Source organism: Rhopalosiphum maidis, chromosome 2 (genome assembly GCF_003676215.2).
Source record: "Rhopalosiphum maidis isolate BTI-1 chromosome 2, ASM367621v3, whole genome shotgun sequence".
Classification (NCBI taxonomy): Eukaryota; Metazoa; Arthropoda; class Insecta; order Hemiptera; family Aphididae; genus Rhopalosiphum; species Rhopalosiphum maidis.
Genome location: NC_040878.1, coordinates 21,457,011 through 21,479,476, shown reverse-complemented (window position 1 = coordinate 21,479,476; position 22,466 = coordinate 21,457,011). Strand labels below are relative to the sequence as shown.

Genomic DNA, 22,466 nt, shown 5'->3' with positions numbered 1-22,466 from the left:
ATTTTGGGAAAATATTTTATATTGTGTGTGCAAATCGGGTTTTGAATGAGTAGTTAATTAGTTATATCTTATATATAGATTTTAAAGTTTAGATGAACACAGTAGTCGTATACTTGTATATCAACATTTTAGTAGCACACCTATAGTTCTAATTAATAAAAATTTAGATACCTCACGCTTAAAGATTATAAACTGATAATTAACATACTACTCGTTTGAGATTTTATTTTTATACATTGAAATTTTTAGAAAAATATTCTGTTTAGGAATATGAAACTAACAAAAACGACATAATGTAATTTAAAAAAGTAAATGTATAAAAAACAATAACAATAAAATAGCAATAAAAATATATTTTTATTTTTCAAAAAATACGTAATGATATCCAGATTTGTTTCACCATATCATTATGTACAATGTTTTTATAATAGGGTATTAATTCAATAACGCATAGAAAACTTACATTTATTTTGCTTTTTAGGTGTAAAAAATATATTTTATTTATTTATTTTTTTTTTTTAATATATTTTACATTTTATATTCGATATTATTTAATAACTAATAAAACTTTCTGGACAATAGAAGTCCTTTAAATAATCATAATAATTGTATTTTTTTCGTTTGATTATTTTTAACTATAAAACATCAATAATATTTTATTTTATTTTTTATAGCTTATATTTAATTCTTTAGTTAGGGGACAATTAGACTAGTAGACAAATTATTATTTTATTAAATTTAAATTATTTTTTATTTCTTCAATTTGTATTGATATTTAGGCATGATTTATTATCCCAAGGTTAAAGTTCTTCTTATTTATTTCCTCAGCTGTGAAGTTACATAAATAATTTTCAACGGAATTTCTCTTTAATAAATGTACGTGAAAAGTATAAAGAATAGCTTATTTAATATGTTAAAAAAATGTTAGAATATCTTCTACCCCAGCTCATTTTCGAATGTAGTTATTTGAGATTATTCGTTTATTGTTCTTATAATGTTTAAAATTAAATAACATGTATATTTTATAGGTAATATAAAAATTTGTACCTATTATACACATAAATACAAAATATATGATATTTACGCATCATACGTACAGCCTATACTTTCTGTGACTAATCGAAAAAATAATTTTTTTTTTTAAATTAGTGAAGTTGTTCTGCTGTATTGTAGATTTTGAGTGTACCTTAATAATTATTATTGACTAGGCTATTAAAATGAATGTGTTGATGATATTTGTGTACATTTTCCAAAATATAACGTCAGATACGATAAAAAGAAAACACATAATTTTAAAGCACATAATATTAATATATATTTATTGCTTAGAAATATTATAATATTATGTAAAAAACAAATCTTCTTGGTTGTTTATTGGAAATATAAACTGTCAGACTATTATATATAGCATAGATGATAGGCATTAAGCATAGGCACAATTTCAATAAAAAAAAACTAAGGGTACTTAAGCTCTACATTTTCCGGGCATAGCGTTAAATCGCTGCCGAATGTGATATTATAAAAAAGTATTTGAAGGCGCTAATTTTAAAATTAAGGGGGCTAAGCAGCTAAGCGCTCCCCTAATTACGCCTATAGCATTAAGGTTAGACAATTAGTATTTGTTCTATAATATTTATCGTGCTCTTTTTCTCCTAACTTCAACAGAATATAAATATTGTTGATTGTCCATAATATTAAACTGAAGTATTATAAGTACGTATATGAACACATGCGTTTTTAACAATTTTTAAGATGATATTACACAATATACAATCTTAATCATAGTTTGATAAAAATATGTACACGATATTTTCATATTATTCTTTATTATTATAATTAACCAAAGATTTTAATAAATTAACATTTTTTTTATCAGGTGTTATTGGAATTTTATTACTATGTAAATTAGCAATTGTAACCTATAAGCACAAAAATAAACATGCTTTAGACTATAAATGTAAAAAAATTACCTTTTTAACAATTCATAAGTGGAAGTAAATTTTACAAAAATAAAGTGTATTTTATTAAAATCGTATAGTTATTAATTTAGCTTTTACAGTAATACTAAAATTAGTTAAAAAATTACATATTTGTAGTAATTAGTAAAATTATTATGATTACCGTAAATTTGAAGCCCACAGTTTTTAAGTAGTCCAATCTGGACATTTTTTTCTATGCACAAGTTTCATGTTTTTATATTGAAGTTGTCAAGTTGACCTTAACAAATATCATTCGATATAAGTTTATACTGTATAATATATGGTATAGTTATCTTAAATCATAGGTTCTCAAACTTATTTCATCCACCGCCCACTTTGAGAATCAAAGATTTTCTAGTCCCCGAAATGTTTTAAACTTACCATTTGTAGTGTATCTTAAAAACAGTAGATTTTGGGTCTTATACTCCCCCTGGAGACTATTAATGCCCACAGGGGAGGGAGAGCTATCACCCATTTTAAGAATGAATGCCTTAAATTATTATCAATCGTCACCATAATTTGTTACAGCAAAATACAGTACGATAATTATAATACTAAAATTTAATTGATTTCGATCACTGTTGTTCTTGAAATATAAAAATAGTAAATATAATCAGCATCAAATTTTAAATTTAAACTTATAGTGTAAAGTGTACAATATTTCATCTATCAAATGGTAAACAATTTGTTTTTGCGCATTTATCTCACTATTAAGGTACAAAAATACATAACAAATTTGCGCTTTTGGTGTATCGCAAAAATTAACGATTTGCGTTTTCGGGTTTCACCAAAATTTGCTTTTTTGACTTAAAAAAAAAAAAAAATATTGACATGATATTTTTACGGACACTACTACTCTAGTGTATACTTAATTTAACATCGTTAGATAATATGTCTTATAATAATAAATTAATTAAATTTTAAAATGCATTTTCATTTTTTTTTTTTACCTTTCAACGGCATTAAAATCGCAAACAAGTATTGTTATAATTTGTTAATTTTAACGGCCAGTGTGATTGGTTTTGTATGTACTAGAATGCCGCGGCCTGCAATGCTGTATTATGACGATGAAGACGGGGAAGGATCCCCTGACAGCGTGGGCTTTATTGAGGAGGATCATCCACTGCAATTGCACGGCAACAGGGAATTGGCGGCGCAGGCTGTCAAGCTGCTCCAAGTGCCAAGCAGGCCGGGTGATGCATCATTTGCTTCGTCTACCACCGATATGGACGTACCCATTTATGTGAGAGGACCTTCCTCCAGGAACCTAGGAAATCGAGTAAGTGTATATTTTTGTATTTGGTTCATTTTAGTTCACGCGAAATTATGTATTTATTTTAAATGAGGATAATAAAATGTATTTCTAACCTTCTCCCCAAATTTAGTACGAAAAACGACTATAATATCCTATAAATTTAATAAATACAATAAAATTATTGTTTTGTTATTATAGTTTGAAGACGAGTATAATATGGTTGTACGACCTTATACTACACATTGTCATACTGTCGTTTTAAATTAATTTTGAATAAGTCAAAAAGTTTGTGTATTAATTTTGAAAACAATCACTTGAACCAATATTAAAACTATTAAATTTCTAAGTCTAAGCTATAAGAAATATGTTCAAACTAAATGTTCAAGTATTACAGTTAAGTAAATATTTAAGTATAAATAATAAATTGTGTATAATATTTATCATATTCTAACGCATAACTGGTAACAGTCGTATGCTGATTTATTATAAATCTGTTGAATTCAACAAGTTATAAACATGACGTATGACTTCTTGCACATATATTATTATTAGCATTACCTAGTATCAGTAAACAAAAAAAAAATCTACATAAAGCATAGGCTAATTTTAAAACTACATTATTGCTATTCTTGTGATATGATTGTTAGGTTATAGCCTTATACAGGTACGTGTACAAAAAAAATTTCGGGAAGGGGGGGGGGGTTTAAAAAATTTAACAATACAAATTGTGCTACAAATAATAAAACAATTTTTTCCTCGTTACTTGAAATTATTTAGGAGGGGGAACCTCCCTGTGTACGTGCCTGGCCTTATAGGTTAACAACAATGATATATTTTGTGTTTAAATTTGTTAGAATTTTATTTTTATGTTCGTACAAATTACAAATTGACAATTAAAATAGTTTATACATTTTTATAAATAACCAACAATTTACCATATAATTATTTGGCAAATGCGATCAATCAGTAATCACATAATAAATCAATGTTCATTATGTGTGTTTTTTTAGTTCAATAAGCAGAATAATTACTAAAAGAAAATAAATAAAAATGTGAATTAACAATTCGTAATACAATGTATGTTAACTATATTAAGTATAATTTGTATATAAATGTATACAAATTAAGTACAATTAAGTTATACATTTTTAATATGTAGCCAATGATAATTCCATAAGATTATTACACATTGCTATACGTATACAATGTTTTCCGGTTTTCATTATTTTTACGAATGTTTGACATAACATATTTTGATTTAAACACATTTACATGTATTGTATATTGTACATATTAATATGGTATTTATGTGTGATACTCGAAAAAGTGCTATATTATGGTTGATGATAACAAGGTATGTTCATGTGATTTTACTCATAGTTAATTATTAGTTTATCAAACTACAAAGAAAGGATAAAAAATACTTTAAACATATTTATATAATATTATAAGTAAGTATTTATGTTGATTTTTGTGTCAATGCTGATCTTATGATAATTATATACTACAGACATTTTTATAAAATATAATTTTAAAACATTAAAAGTGTATTGTGTGTAAACATCGTAAACTTTTTAAAGAATGTGCTGCGCAACAAAATAAAATACTTAATTTTTACCCAACCTATCCAAAATGTAAACATGCTTAATGACTTGGCAGCGAGATATAATAGGACTTATATTTATGATTATGATTTTATTTTATATTTATACATAGATACTTTAAGAATGAATACCTTTGATGTAATATTTTTTAACAAAAACAAAAACAAAACTTCAGTACCTAAATTTAACTAATTATAGATTGAGCGTCAATTATTATAAATTGGTCTATTTTTTATTTTATCCAAAGTTTCAATAACCATGGTTATTAGCTGTTTAGAATAATTATTTATATTATTTTTTTGTATACCTGAATCAATTGTTACAGAACTGTTCATTATGGAAAATTATTATTTTATTACAAAATATAGAAATATTAATAATAAATATATTAAACTATTTTTAATTTTGATAATTTCAATAATATTATTGCATACAGTAAAAACAATTTTGATTGTATCAATGCATTTTAATTTAAAATAAAAATGCAATTTATTATTCGATAGCATTCCTTGTAGCTGAATTATAATTAATGATAGTTAATTTTTTTATTATTATGGTTAGGTTTTATTATTAACTAGTTAATAAAACTATAAAAGGTGTGTTTATTTTCTAAATTTATACTTATTACTTTCGCACAAAAAGTCATACTTATTTGTTCTTGATAGTTAACCTGTAAAAATAAACAATAGTTACATTAAAAACTTTGACTTAATTTATAATACTCGGTTTAATATTTTAGATTAAAAAACTTGAAATTATGATAAGTACATAGTCCTCGTCCTTCAATATTAAAATAAGTGTTACAACATTGTGTTATAATATGATTATACTTGTTGTTTTTAGTTGATTTAATATTAATTATGAGTTCAAAATTTGAGTAAAAAAATTTAATTTCATTGTATTCAATATTAATTAATACTTTTATGACTAAATAATAGTAGAATTATGTGAAAATATTAATCTTATTCATTTTACCTTTATCATAACCTAGTAGAAATTATATAATTCCTTTATTTTATCATAAATGTGAAATTTATAAAGTTTGTAGTATCTAAGTATATAGTATTTTTCTACAAAAATAATATATGTATTAAAAAACATTGCTTAATACTTTATTACAGTTTGTACTGTATAAAAATTAATTTCATCATTTATATTAAAAAATATTAATTTAAAACATTAGGTATAAAAATTGGAATATATATTTATATTTATACTCTCAAACAATGATTTCTCTTAAATTATTACTTAATCAATTTTCGCTCAGATTTAGGTAAGATAATGTATTAATGGTATTATTGTTTTTATATTGTACTTATGTAAATGTAATTATATGAGTGATATCAATGATAATTTATCTACTCATATATTCTTCATATTATTTGTTTTTCTTTCCATCAAATTTACTTAAATAATTAAAAAAAATGATTACTTATTATTTTAACTTAAATAATATTATTAAAAATATAATTTTTAAATAATAATTAAATTAAATTATATTAAAAACTTATTCATATTCATTACATTTAATTCAATAAGTTTTAAAAACCTATTTATCAATCAGAAGCATTTAATTTTCGATAAACATTATAATTTATAATAGTCGTACAAGTAAATCAGTAATAATAAAAGCTACTAATTTGTATTGCCTAACCTATACGCCTTATTTTTGTCTGAGTTTTAATATGTTAATAATGCTTTTAGAAATAAATAATGCAACACGCATCCTTCATTTAAACATCATAACTACAAATCAGAATAAAATTCGAAAAAATCAATATTACTGACCCTTTCATAATTCTACCAATATCAAATAATCTGATGAAATATTCAATAATATATCAGTTTCCTAAAATAATATGTTTCTTATTTAATTAAAAACTCTTGCTTCTTCTAATAGATAATTGATTAGATATTAAATATTCAAACTCAATAGATAGAGTTTATCTCATTTTAATTATTATTATTGATGTATTATTATATATTAAAGTATATAAGAATAATATTAGAACTTACATACTATTATTCATATTCACAGAAAGGGAAATTCAATTTTTTCAAACCTTAAACACGCAATATATATTTTTTTTATATTAATGCAAGTCATTATGCATTAATAAATAAATTTATTTTATATTGATTAATTAATTTTTTAAATACAATTGTTATTATTGAAATAAATGTTTAAATTATCATATAAATAAATGAAATAATATTGTTTTTTAACTTTGAACTTATTTAGTTTAAAAGATTTTTATAAATGTATGTATAATAATTTGCGTTTAGTATAAATATTACAGATTGTTTCTAATTACAATAATATTATACAAAACTATATTACTTATGAAAATTATAGTAATACAATTCGCAATAATTTAAATTTAAAAAAATATGTACTATATCAGTAAGCACAAATAGTACAATTTATGTTATGTTAAATTGACCTATATTAAATGTAAACTACATTTAAATTGCACTTTTCATTGGATATAATGTTGATTTTGTATATGTTTTAAGTATTTAATTTTATAATTTTAACATCAACAAATCAGAGTTTTATCGGAAGGAAAGGTTTATGTGTAATGAGATATGACCCTATAATATATTATTAAGACATAAAAATTATATTTAATTAATAACGAAGTTAAAATAAAAAAACACGTTAACCTTTCTCTTATCTAAAACAACACTGCTATAAAAAGTGGTGTAAAAATTTAGTTAATACTATAATATCATTATCTATGAATTATCAAACCAATAAAGTAAACTTTCATATCTTCAAGTGGATTAATCAAAAAAGGTATTCTTTAATACGTCATACATAAACTGCAGTTATTATTTTTTATTTTAAAGAAATATTATACTTTTGAAATGCAATTTTGTGAGTTACACAATGTATTATATTATTTTAAAACTATTTATTATAGTATGCATTTACAATCAGTTTACTCCGGTTATTGATGTTATAAAATTATATATAATTACATAATTTAAATAAGATATAAAATTAAGATGATTAGAAAACTTTTATTACCTAGTCAAATATTTTTGTTGGTTTGAACTTTTTAAATTTTAATACAAATTTTGTTAAGTATTTAAACGGAGAAATTTGATGTGTTAAGTAGTATATCCAAGATTAACATTCTACTAGAAATTAACATAGGACATGAGAAATATTGAGCTCGTATAATCAACTCGGATTGATTGGTATATTGTATCGATAAAAAGGTGTGTAACTGAAATACGAATGAATGAATGGTTGTGTTCAAGAAATATGGCTACGATAAGGGGTTGTATTATTTACCTTATATTTTGTATTCTAATTAATTTATCGGTAAAATCTTAGAGTTTCTAACTTCTAAGTATTTTAATTACAAATATTGATTTTTAACAGCATTATGATAAATATAAATATAAAAATATGTTGATGCTTTGCTTAAAATTGTATGGATTACACCTGTAATATGAAAACTATGTTTTTTAATTTGAACTTGTGATAAAAAATTCAAATTTTTACATCTTAAAAACAATACGAATTTTATCAATTTTATTATTTTTATTTTGTCATAACAAAAGAAAAATATTAGCCATGTATTAAGCAAAATAATACCTGGGCGTGTAAAATAAATGTATTATTATCAAAAAGATTAAAATTATTTGTATATAAATTTAAGCAATAAACTAATAGATAGTCAAAATATTTCTCATTATCTTTAAATTTATGATCAAATTAAAAATTATGAAAAAATATATTATAATAATCAAGGTAAAAATAGAATTCAACATATAAATGCATATGTTATTTATTTAAAAATATATCTATGAATTTGTATTTTAAAATTTAAGTAATCAAAACATTCAAAACTAATTTTTTCATATTTAAAATGGTTATTCCTAAAATTAGTAAAATATTTATTATAGTATAGGTATAATTAACAGAATATTTATATATTATCAATTTTTCAAAGAATTAATAAGATACAACAATAAAGACTATCCAAGTATAAATTCGTAAATATATAGAAATGATATAACAAATTATGATACCGCACGTTTTTATGGTTCATTCGTATTAATATAAAAATGACTATTAATTTTATTTTGACTAATATGAAATGACTAATTCAAAATTCATGTATATTCATACTATAATCATGTATATACTTAAAGTGTATACATGCATATATATTGCATACTATATACATTATATGTATAATATTGTATATACACTACACACATATTATATACATTTTTAATCATTAAAAACTATAACAGTTTATTAGAATTTGACTAAAAGTAAATTTTCAAATATGTTGTGAATTAATTAGTTTCCTAATTATTATTAAAAATACTATTCAATGTTGTATAAGTAGCTGTTAGAATAAAATAAGAGAAATTTTTATTTTACTAATAGAAGTGTCTTCATTCTAAAAACAATAAGTTTTTTAATTATTCTGTAAGATAGGTTATGTATAGGTTCATATTTCATTAATTTAAAACATATTACTTTATTAGTGTATAGGTAGAAAACGTACACATAGGGTACATTGCTATTTCCTGCTATTCAATTGGAAATTTATTTCAATAATTGTATTTAAATGTTCCCGGGTAAAATATAATTGTAAGTATATTTTTATAAAAATATTTGGTAGGTATTTAAAAACGTTTTACTTGCTAATACCATATATATATATATAGCATATTATAATATTATATTATGTATTTCAATGATGAAAAAATCAATATTGTTTCCACATAATAATTTGTATTTGTGTCCTATTTTTATAAATCGGGTAAATTATAATAAAAATAACCTATACATACTAAGTTGGTTGTTTTTAAAATATTCCTATGTACATCACAGTTTTTATAAAATAATTTATACTTCAATTTATACTGTTTAAAAATTAAAACAGACAAATAGCCGTTGAAAAGATAAAACATTAATATTTTATAACGTAGTTGGTAGTTAACCAAACAATATTGTAAGCTAATTTGATTCCGGTTGCACTTGAAGTAGCGTGTACTTGTATTTAATTCGTTCGAAACAAAATGTAAATAAACTGACACGATGTACATATACGTATGTATATATACCGAATACCTACGTATTACATATACGTATACATATATTTTACATAATATAATATTGTAATTGTGTAGTTTTTCATCTCTCTGCTTTCAGATATTATTCGTCTACTATTTTAATGTGCACTATTTGTTTTATGGAATTATCACCAGTGCCTGGGAGGTTTGCGCGTATTTGGTTTTTTTACTTTGGATTTAATACTCACCGTACATTTCACACCGATGTTATACGACACTTTATATTTTGTCGATTTATCAGTGAAAAAATACTATATTTTCGAAAATATCATATTATCACGTGGGCGTGTTATTGCGATACAATAATATATTATATTTAACGAGGCGCCCGATAGTATCAATATGGCATTGAATGTCAAACCGACGAAATGGCAGTAATATCGAAATGCGCAAGACGCGTTATCATTTTGTATGCACGTATAATATATAATATTTAATGTTGTACCTATATCGAAAGTCTTTTCGGTATCAATAATGATCATTATATCTCAAAAGTAAACTCAGCAGCACACACAAAACATAATCCATATGTACATTATATTATTACGATACACAGTAGGTAGGTATATAATATAGTAGAGGTACCTACCTGTTTTACAGTGTAGTTTCACTGACCGCATTGTGGCTATATATTCGTCACGTAAACGTGTAATCATCGGTGCACGATATAATATATTTGGAGCTGTTTTGGATAATATACTCATATACATAAGTGCAACTCTATAAATCCTTTAGTGGTTTGTGATTGACGTGGACTATTACGATATTACAATAATACATTGTAATTTGTAATGGTGTGCACTTGTATAAAATATTATACATATATATGCTTAAAAATATATATCACGTTCCGTTGAAGTGCAAAATATATTCAATGTGAAAACCAAAATCTATCGGAACTTTGTAAAAACGCAATAACTTTTAATCTTTAAGGTTTTCATATTATACTTGGGTACTTGTACGCATAATAATCGACACCCAATTGAAATATTATAGCATAATATTTAAATTATATTTTGATTTAAATTAATAATTACTATTTGAACCATCTATTGAAGATATTATTGTGTTTTTTTAAAATGATAATTTACAATTTGTACAGTAAACAATGCATACAATAAGCAAATAATTATCTCTCATTGTCAATGTTAAATCTTTTTCGGTGGAGTTTTTTTACTAATATTAATTTGATAAAAACGTTAAAGCAATATTTAATATTGTACTTAATTACAACGATTATTTATACCAATAACGACGTGGTTTAATGTAAGTACCTATACATTAAAATATAATTTATTTTCCATGATACACCAATGTTCCGCTTCAAATAGGAAAGGTATAAAACTTAATTTTATTAATATCTAAATGTAATAAATATCATACTACATTAACTATACATTTTGTTTCCAATATTGGTTTTAATTGAATTATTTTCATACAATCACTTTCACCAAACAATTTAAACAATTTTTCGGCTAGTGATATTTAGGCAATGATTAAAAATTTAGAGTGATATATGAGAGATTACCATGACCTACTATTTTAATATATTATACTTTTGTTGGATATTAATTTATTGATATAAACATTTGAATGCAAAATTGTTGTTGATACTATCACTATACTGCTTTATTTATAACCGTGTAGAATTGTTACTTAAGTAATTTATGTATTAACTATCGATGACTATTTTTTAAAAAATATATAGTGTTGATGTATTATGATATATCTCGTATAGAAAGTAAATTATACCTAGAGCCGTTATAGACTAAAGAAAACTTTGTTTTAATTATATTGCCTATAGTTTTAATATAAATAAATTTTTTTAAACATTTATTAGTTTTTCTTAGTGATACATTGATACCAAGTTTGTTTTGATTTCAGTTTATTTATAATTTTAATTATCATACATTCAAAGATTTACTTGACTAAAGTTTTTATTAACGTACTTCAGTACAATAAATTAATACTTGCTTGATTATATAACTATTATATTTTTCAGCCAAGATTATAAAATATCATTACTAAATAAATATCGCATGTACATATGAGTGTGATCTGATCTGATGGTATAATATAAAATAAATATTACTAAATAATAAGACTATTACGTACCTACCGGTAGAGTTGTTAAGGATGCCTATTTTATAGAATGGAAGATAAAATAATATTTTGAAATAAAATCTGATGTGACACATGTATATTTTAAATTAATTTATAATATAAGTATTCAATAAATAGGTAACAATAATATTTAAGATGCATATTATTTATCATGTTTGGTACTTTAATAATTAATGCCGTAGGATTAATTTTTTTTTTTTTTTAATTGTTTTCATTAAGTTGAAAAATCAAATATAGAAGACTGATTAAATGGACAAAAACAATTATGTATAATCTATGTTCCTATGTTAATATTATACTAATTAACTAAAAATTAAAGAGGGTAAATCAATCAATTATAATAAACCTTTCACTTATCAGTAATAGAAACCAATATTGATTCAAACTATTATGTATTTGTTAATAAGTTATCTTAACAATTTGTTTTAATAATTATTAGATAAATAGATTGTCAGTTTATTTTACTTGTATTTTTGTACTTTTCTTTCATCTCCATATTCATACTATAGTTTAAAAATAAAAGTTCCTTCGTTAATATTACTGCCACTTGTTAGTAACTATTAAGAAATATTATTCAAAAACGAAATTAATTTTAATTTTATTAATTAAATAAAAAAATTGCAATATAAATGCTAATTGATTGGATTTAATTTTTAAAAAAATCAAAAAATGTAGACGTTATAGGAATATTATCCATCGCAAATAATATTATTTAGCCAACTTAAATTTCGACGATATTATCGACGAGTTTTCAAAAACGAAATTGAGAAAATTTTGTGAATCATTTTTAATCAATTTATGATTCAACTAAAATACTAAACTCTAAATATTTTTCAAATTGTTGTGGGCAATATTTTTACATAGTACCCATTGGGTTTAACGATGATGAATAATTAGGAGCTCATATTTTAAATTTTACTATGATCAAAATAATTAATTTTTAATTTTATACAAAATGTTATTGAAATAACTTAATACTTATTACTATGTAATGTATCACTGTTTATAGTTTATTATAGGTAGCTGCTATTATAGTTATGACATTTTTGTAACACGTTTGATTTTGTTCTTAACAACTTAATAGTTTTTCCACCCAAATATTAGTCACAAACAAATAATTAGTAAGTTACAAAAAATAATAAGAAAGTTAATGAAAAAGAGGGTAGAATGTGCAAATCATGCAACTTATTTTGTCTGCTCATTTTTGTGACCGTTTGTTAGTACCTATCATAATGGATGTTAACTATGAAATACACAATATGTCCATCACTCATCATTGATATCTAAGTATGAGTATATAAAAATTGTATACGTATGTATATAATAAATCATAATAAGATATTATGTTTGTCCTATGGTTTAAAAATTATTTTCTACTGCGTTGTTACAAAAATAATGTGAAATTTCAATCCGAGTTATTGGACGAGAAAAATACATTTAGGGTTGTTTATTTGAGCTTAGATTTTGATAGACGTTATTTATTATTTTTGTTTCAGAACTACCAACGTTTATTATTTTATAAATTTGTTTTATGTATTATTAATAACTAATATATATACTCAGAAGTATATTTAAGTATATTTACTATACTTAAATATTTAATTTGATTATTTTTCCATTATTACATTTTATACACTAAAAATACAATTTTTACCTATTTATTTAAGATTTTATAATTGAGATTTCTGGAGATATTTTAATAATTGATAAAAACATAAATTTATATAATATTATGTTATCGAAATTATTAAATACAGTAAAATAAATAAAAGCTAACAATTGGTTTAACAATACTTATCTATGATCTACAAAAAAAAAAAAAAAAATTTCTGAGTTACAATATTTCAGATTCGATTTCGTTATTATTCCTACTATATAATATTACATATAATAGTATAATACTATACCTTATATTTTATTAAAGATTTTTCAATAATTACTTTTGGTTTGAATACATTCCAAATCAAAATATTTTCACTACAACTGTTTCGTATTCAGAAGAAAGGTACTTACGGGTTTTTTTTAACATACATTTAATAACAAACAAAATAATTTTGATTTTTTTTTGTTTAAAGACGATGAACTTGGAAATATTTAGGGGATTCATCTTGTTTATTTCTTTAGAGTGGATGACGTTTAAATAAGTAACATGAACTTTACTTTTTATAGCCTGAAATATCTTAAAGATTACATTATTATATTAAAGGTGTAAATCTTTAGAGTAGTGGAGATTTATCATATTCATATTCATACAAGTGAACAAAATTGTTATTGTTTTAATTCTTATCAACCGATTTATATATTTTATACTTATACTATTTTAGAGACAAAAAATATAATTGTATATAGTTATATTGTCGAATTGTTCTATGTTCCTATACCTTTATAACAATTATTGTGTAATCAAAATTCGTTATCAATTATAAATATATACATATTATATATAATAATAAATGAATCCGATTATTATATATTAGTATAAAAAAACTATTGAAACAAAATTCAATAAATAAAGTGCGATATAAATTCATTTGTATTAAGCTTATTTGTAATATTATTTTATATACGGTTTAATGAAATTGCGTTTGTCTAGACTCCAGACATATTATTCGTTTACCTGTGTTCTGTACGATGGCTAATGCATTTTTAACGATCTCGGAAACCTATTAATTAATTTATATCGTTAATCGTAAGGATATATTAAGGTGCGTATTTCTCGTGTTTAATGTGAATATAAGTATGATATGAAGATACTATTATTTTTGAATTAATAAAAACTACGAATCTGCTATAAAGGCAAAACAATATAATATATAGGTAATGGTTAACTTACACCTTAATGGCTTAATATTTATTACCAGATTGAATTATTGTATTTATATATTATGTATACTGTTTAAATTACTATCAACATATCTAGATTGTATTTAATTATATTGTACTGTTATGACATTTACTATTTGCATAAAAATTATTCACCGATAATAGTACTGATACAATTTAAACATAATTTCTTACACAATAGGGCATTATATTTTAATTGGAAGATTTTACTTCATTTTATTATCGATAAATGTTTTCAATCTGCATTATGTATAATATAAATATATGCAATAATTAGAAATATTAGATAGTTAATATACATTATTATTTTAAAAGAACTATAGTTATTTATTTAAGTCGTTCAATGCTTGTCTATAATGTTATTTTCAGTATGAATTTAAGAAAAACTAATAAACATATCTGAATCATGTATCATAATATAATATTTGTTTTATTGAATATTTGACTTAAAAATGTTGCCCGATTGGTCGAACAATGGATATTATATAACAATAATGTTTACAATAAAGGAAATATGGTATTAATAGGTACTCAGTAATCTGTCCAATAGTTCGATAAATAACGATGTTTACCATAAAAATCGGCGTATATAATTTTTTCTTTACGATGAATCGAATTAAATTTAAGAGTTATAACTAATAAATAAGTTTATACATAGCTTAAGATATTTAAGTACGTATTATATATACTAACGTTCACATTGTATCTATCACTATTCACTACCAAAGTTTAAATTTCAAATGTGCACCCAACTAAATAAAATAAGTAAAATCATTAGTATACCTACCTACTTGGCTACTTAAAGTATGTATATTCGCTCAGATTAACGTACACTAATAATAATACCATATAGGGAGGAACATAGCAAAAAAATTCTAAAACGTAGAAAAACTTCTTTATTATGATGCATTTAAAGACTTACTAATTTGTAAACGTCTTTTAAATCGCTACTTAAATTTTATTTTTTAAATATTTTAAATATTATTAACACGCAATTCAAATTTCAACCAGGAATCTCATTAAAATTGCTCCTAATATCATGCCTTTCACTTCGCCGTTTAGCTGTAAACCATCAGGCGTGCATACGGTTACCACTGATTTTATCCCTTCCAATTTTATTTTAAAATGGCTCAATGCAAATTTATTTTTGACCTAAATTTTACATTTCATTCAATTATTTCTTTCTTAACATTCGTCGTTTGTGCACAATAAAAATTCAAAAGAAAATAGTATACCTATTTCTTTTGTTCACTTAAAACTATATTGGTATCTATAATACTTATAGTACATAGTTATATTATAATAATATATCAAAAAATTATTAATATCTTAGCACATACCACGTCAGATAGATATCTTTAAATAGTTATTAGAATAATTTTATCGATGATAGTGTTTATGTGTATGATTAACTTTATTGAGTGGGATTTGTTGTCATAATTTCATACGGTTCCATACATTACCATCGTTTTTTTTTTTATATAAATATTGACTAAAATATTGTGATATAATTTCCATCCGTGATCCGTGGAATAAAATGGCAGTTATATACTTATATCATAACCATGTATAGCATTATCCGTTTATTTAAATAAGCATATGATATATTGTTTTAATTAAAACGTCGTGACAGATAAATACGATGATGTGGCGTGTGTTGAAACTATTAGATTAAAACTAATAATGAGTGTTAAACTTTAAAATTCGTTTAGATGAAACAGATTATAAGCGTAATTACTAATGCGGATTAAATTGCCTTGAGATGATGTTAAATTACGTATATTATATTATTGATGGTAAATCATTTTTAACTTCAATGCATATTATAGTCCATAATAAAAAACATATTGATATTATGAATAGTGGATACATGAATATACTAAACTGTGGATTTATTTGCACGATACTTGTTTGTATGCATAAATTATTATTGCTATTAAATTATAGCTAAGGTATATACTTATAATTTCTTATTATTTACGCATATGGGTTAGATATAAAGCATAATATTATAAAAAGCGAATTAAATTCACTTTTAATAAAGTTTAATTAGGGCTTGTTTATAATTGTAATTATAATGTTTTTAAACTGTAGTTAAATATGAATAATATAATATTTCAATACAATTATTTTTGGATATTCCTAATTTATTCATACTCAATATGTGTATATTGTTTTAAGTGAGTAAATAATATTAATATCTGAATAAAATATGTAGGTACTTATAATGATAATAAATTAATAGTGATAATGTCTAATCAACTGCATTAATTAATATGTCATAACATGAAGCTATAGTCTTAACTTTTTAGTATAAAATTACCAAATCACAAACATTTTAAGACTGATAATTTTTTTGTTCTTAAATAGTTAATATATTAGTTTGTGAACATTATTACGTTTTTTAATTACATATTATACTATTAAAAAGTTAATACTACGAATAGGTACTATATGTTTAAAAATTTGCTTATTGCGATATCACTGTTAAATAACTGTTAGAATTTTTTGGTAGGTAATAAAAAAAATGTGTATAGTATTATATACCTACGTATAAATATATATATATTTAACCAGGTGGGTACTCATAAATCTGTAACTAATTTAATGGTTAGATTCAGATAACAATTCTTAATCGTCACCAAATCCAAAAAAAAGTAATTTAAAAATATATTTTGACCGTTAATCGAGTAATCAGCTTGATTATTATTTATCAAAAAGATGCTATTTTGCTATTAAGTATACAAATGTGTCTAAGACAAAATGTTAACATTATCACTTATTATTAATTAATAGGTAATTAATGAAGTTTATTTCTGGGAAAATGTATTATTTTGAAACACTTTATCTATCCAAATTAAACTAAAAAAAAAAATTAAAAAGTATAAATCCTTGTATGCTATATAACTTTTACCTAAATAATAACTAGGACAGATATTTATATAATTTCACATCTTTATTTTTTTTCGTGGGAAAAAATACCTATTTTATACTAAATTGTGGTTCAAGATCAATGATTCTGTAATTAAATATTGTTTTTTTGTGTATTTTATATTTGAGTATTTTTATACATACAGCTACATACATTAAAGTACTCTTTTTTATAACACGATAAATTCTGAAAAAAAATTAATAAATAGGTTATTAAAAGAGTTTTGAGTTGTATAGAATTGTTTAAAGACAAGGCTAAGAAGCTTATATTGAATATTAATGAATTTAAGGTAAACAAGGTAAAGCATTTTTTTTTCTAAAAATGAAAGTTTTCATAATTTAACAATAATTTCAAAAACACTAAAATGTACAATTTGTTCTGGGAATATTTTGATACTATGGTATAAACGTATAACTTCAACTGCATGCAATTAAAAATAAGTTAATATGGTATACAATTCTCTGTATTTATAATAATAATTAATAATATTTTAATTGTATCATTAATAATATTCCATGCATTTGCTTAATTCTATATCACTTACAATCAGGGCTTGAAATCGATTTTAAACATCGATGAAAAGCGTTAAGAATCTCTATGAAAAAGTATCAACATTTTTATAATGATATTTAATATTTAGATTAAAATTGAAAAAAATTTAAATTTATTATTTATTTTAAAATAATAACCGTTATAATTTGTGAATACATTCTAAAAATCGACTTCAAATCTAAAATAAATTAATAACACTATTCTTATTTAAAATTTAATATAGTTAATGGGTCAATAATTAATGTTTCAATAAGTAATTTAATTTTTAGCTTCATCATCGTTTCATAATAACGAAGTACATATTATATGGAACGCGAAAACGATGATCTTTACACAGGTGTGGCTCATATTCGAGATAAGAAAAAAAATTAAAATAGAAAATTTAAGAGTGATATATCAAATTGGAAAAAAAATCAAGTTTAAAATTTAACTAAAATTCAGAAATAAATGTAATTGATATTATCGCACAATAAAAATAACCATAAAATTATAAAATAAATATATTATTTTAAATTAAAATCAGTAAAATCTAATGTCGCTATGCGAAATTGAAATCATAATTTCGAAATTTCAATTTGTCATCCCTAATGAATTATTACCTGGATAAAATAAAAATATGGTCCAATAATCAATATAATACACACACAATAATGATCAAAATACATTTTTTAATCAATAAAATTAAAACTAAACGAAATTAGTCACGGACAATGATTGCAATTTTTATCATCGTGTATCTATGATTAATTTTACTAACTGATTTTTTTCCATTGTCAAATTATATCTGTTTGAACATCAATTTACATCATTCGCAATCCACCTGAACAATGAAAAATTAAAAAATATTTATTTATTTATAAAAACTAAATGAAATATTTTTAAACGTTATATAGGTACACGAAGATTTTTATTCAATATTTAGAACCAAAAAAATATAAAATAATTATATAGAAAATATTTTTTATTTAATTTAATTTTAATTTATACATGGATAGTTAATACTATGTATGTATAAATAATAAATAATTTGTTATACTATGTACTTACACTTATTATAACTTATGTGTTATGACTTATTACATGGCGTGATAATGCATGTGCACATTTCTACATTAAGTACGTCTAACGTCTAAAATATCTGTATAATGTGTATAATGTTAAATAAAATGTCTATAGGCGATATTGTGTACTATATGTCATTATAATAAGGTAACTAAAAAAGTATATTCTTGATTATTTTTTATTGTTTTTAAGACACTGGAGTAGTGGAGTTTATAGTTCACAAAGACATTGAGTTCAACAGCCGTTATGATATATCCACAATCCATATACACGTTCAATTTCTACAATATTATGCACATTCACACTATTTAATAAATATAATTAGGTATATTAAGTACCTATATTTAAAGGTATAGCATGATAAACAAGTTTTTGTTTCATTTCTAGACCGGAAGTGTTTTATATTTTCAATATTACACAAATTAATTACTGCAATACTTGTTTTATCCGTACACGTTTTATTTGTGCGTACAACTGGTATATTATGATAAGTACTTTTAGCACTTGAGTCGAACAGTGGTCTAGACAAGTTTTTTTTTTTAATAAATAGGACAAATAGGCACCTCTACTTAAAGATTTTATTGCCTACACTTTTATTACAATTTTGTATAGTGCTATATGACTTGTGTTCATTAGTTGTATTACAGAATACTTTTCAATTTTATATTATCATATACTTTAAACAGATTTAAATAGAAAATATCAAAGAAAGTCCAATATAGCGTACATAATATTATGATTTTGGATATTTTAATTTTCGTATTTTTTCTTTTATCGTAATCTATTTGAAATTGATAAAAGTCAAAATAATTGAATTCGGACGTGTGAGGAATGTAGTGTTTTAAAATATTTTTTTTTCGATCAGGAATAAGTTTTTTTAAATACAACTTCGAAAATTATACATTTACGCGATAGCCAATAAGGCTTTATAATGTGGAATTAATACGAAATTGAATATGTTAATTTTTTTTTTGTTTCCATAAAATTGACCGAATCAATATATCTATCATAAATGACGTATTATCCTTGCGTATCGCGTATCCAAATCAACTGATTTGGAACATCGACAGTGCGAAACTTTCGTTTTTGCGCATATTTTAGAAATTGAAAGAAAAACCTCGAACAAATGCACAAATCTTGGTTGGTCTGCGGTAGGAGGGAAAAGGTAGAATCGAGTCGTCTTCGACGGGGGGAGGGGGGATGATGATAATGTTCAAAAATAATTATAATAAATAATAATGCGCGCGCTTAAACATTAGGCCGCGCGATGATGACAGTAACAATAACATTACCGCCGTGAGCGTGCAGGTAACGCTATTGGTAGTTTACTTAGGTATTTACGAGTACAACATGACTGAACGCGCACCACCCCGCTGCCCACGTTGATCCGGCGCGAGCGCGCGCGTGTGGGTGCGTCGGGTGGGGATGCGGCGCTCGGCGGAGGGAAGGATGACGGGCCGGTGCGTCGCCGCTACCGGCGCTCGGGAGCGCTCCCGTCGTCACAACGCGTTTGGCCGTGTGCAGGACGAGGAGGACGCAGCCGGGGAGCGCTCGATATCGTATTATTGTATCGTATTTTATATACACGTACGAAGTCGTCGACGATTTTTCACACACGCGCGCGCGCGCCGCAAAGCGTTTATATAGACCCTTTGCGCGGCCGGTCGCACCCTCAGTCGTCCCTTGTACGCGGCTAGGCGTGTAGCAGCCATCACACAGGTACACCTCACCGATTGTCGATATTTGAGAGAGTAAGCGAGTGACGGTCACACGGCGTGTCATAATATTATCTGTCTTATTGTCGGGATTCCGGTGTAGAAGACCGATAGTATTGTACATCGTCACGCAGTACATCAACTGTGTGTGGAGTAGATTATGAGCGAAAAAAAAATGGTCAGAGACGCAGAGAAACAGGCGCCCACGCCTCAAAACCAGGTAAGACGAAGGATCGATTTTTTCGATTGTTATTACTATTACTATTGCTATTATTATTATTATTATTGTTGTTGTTGTTGTCATTGCTCACCAATCGCAGAGAGCAATCCCTGTTTCTCTCGTATGTCGCGTCTCCCCACGCTATAATGATTATTGTATTTACATCGCGCGCTTTCCACCCGGTGTTTAAAATCCAGGTGTCCCCATCTACGAAAAGTTATTTACCGTTAGATTAGCCCAGAGAATAGATAGTATTTTTATCTTTTCTGATCCACCGCACGAGAATTATAACTACTTCTCTAGCATTGGGTGATTCGTTTCTTATTTTTAATATTATATACATTTATTGTATACCTTTACAAAATTCTTTGTACTTAATCTAAGAAAATATACTTTTTTTCAATTTTCCCAATTGCCTATCTCACCAATAGTCATAACGTGTTGGTATTATGACTATCGATTTTCTATTAGTCTCTGCAAAAAAATACCCAAAATGTGTCTTTTTGTCATTGTAGAAGTCAATTTATATCTTGTGTATATTTATCAATGGGTTTCAATAAACCCATCAATCAATCAATGATTCTTACTACGTTCTACGTGTTAGATAATTAATTCATTTTTTTCTTTGTATTTTAAACGAAAAACGTTTATTATCTAATCCTAATAAGTTAGACATATTGAAAAACCTTACGAGAAAAGGTTGTATTATCTAATCACAAATACGCATAATATTTCATAGTAATAATACCTATAAAAAAAAAAAAACAGTAATAATAATTATGTGCAGTTACATATATTATGTATAGTCCCCCACAACACTATAACTTTGCCTTTGCTTATTTTATTAGCCAACAAAATTTTGATCTAATGTATTTAATGTGAAACTAACACGCCTTATTTATATATTTCGAAAATTTATAACTAAAAATGAAATTCATATTAAACAATTGAAAAAATCAAAAACATAATGTCTATGTAGGTATTATGATACAGTATATAGGCTGTATATATAAGACACATTTGAATATTTTCTCATAGATAATAATATATAGCCTGTGATGTATATGAGCGCA

At 24.1% G+C, this 22,466-nt stretch overlaps 1 protein-coding gene across 2 annotated transcripts in view; it reads left to right on the top strand.

Moving 5' to 3' along the window:
* Positions 1–22,466, top strand: part of LOC113553272 (solute carrier family 2, facilitated glucose transporter member 1-like) — a 56,837-nt gene that overhangs the window by 1,040 nt on the left and 33,331 nt on the right. Inside the window, exon 2 of one of the 2 annotated variants that reach the window (XM_026956512.1) lies at positions 3,015–3,258. In XM_026956512.1, the coding sequence (XP_026812313.1) occupies positions 3,016–3,258 (243 nt within the window). In that variant the 5' untranslated portion in view covers position 3,015. Of the gene's footprint in view, positions 1–3,014; positions 3,259–20,958; positions 21,394–22,466 lie in introns of those variants that run through there. The other variant, XM_026956513.1, reaches the window with a different exon arrangement.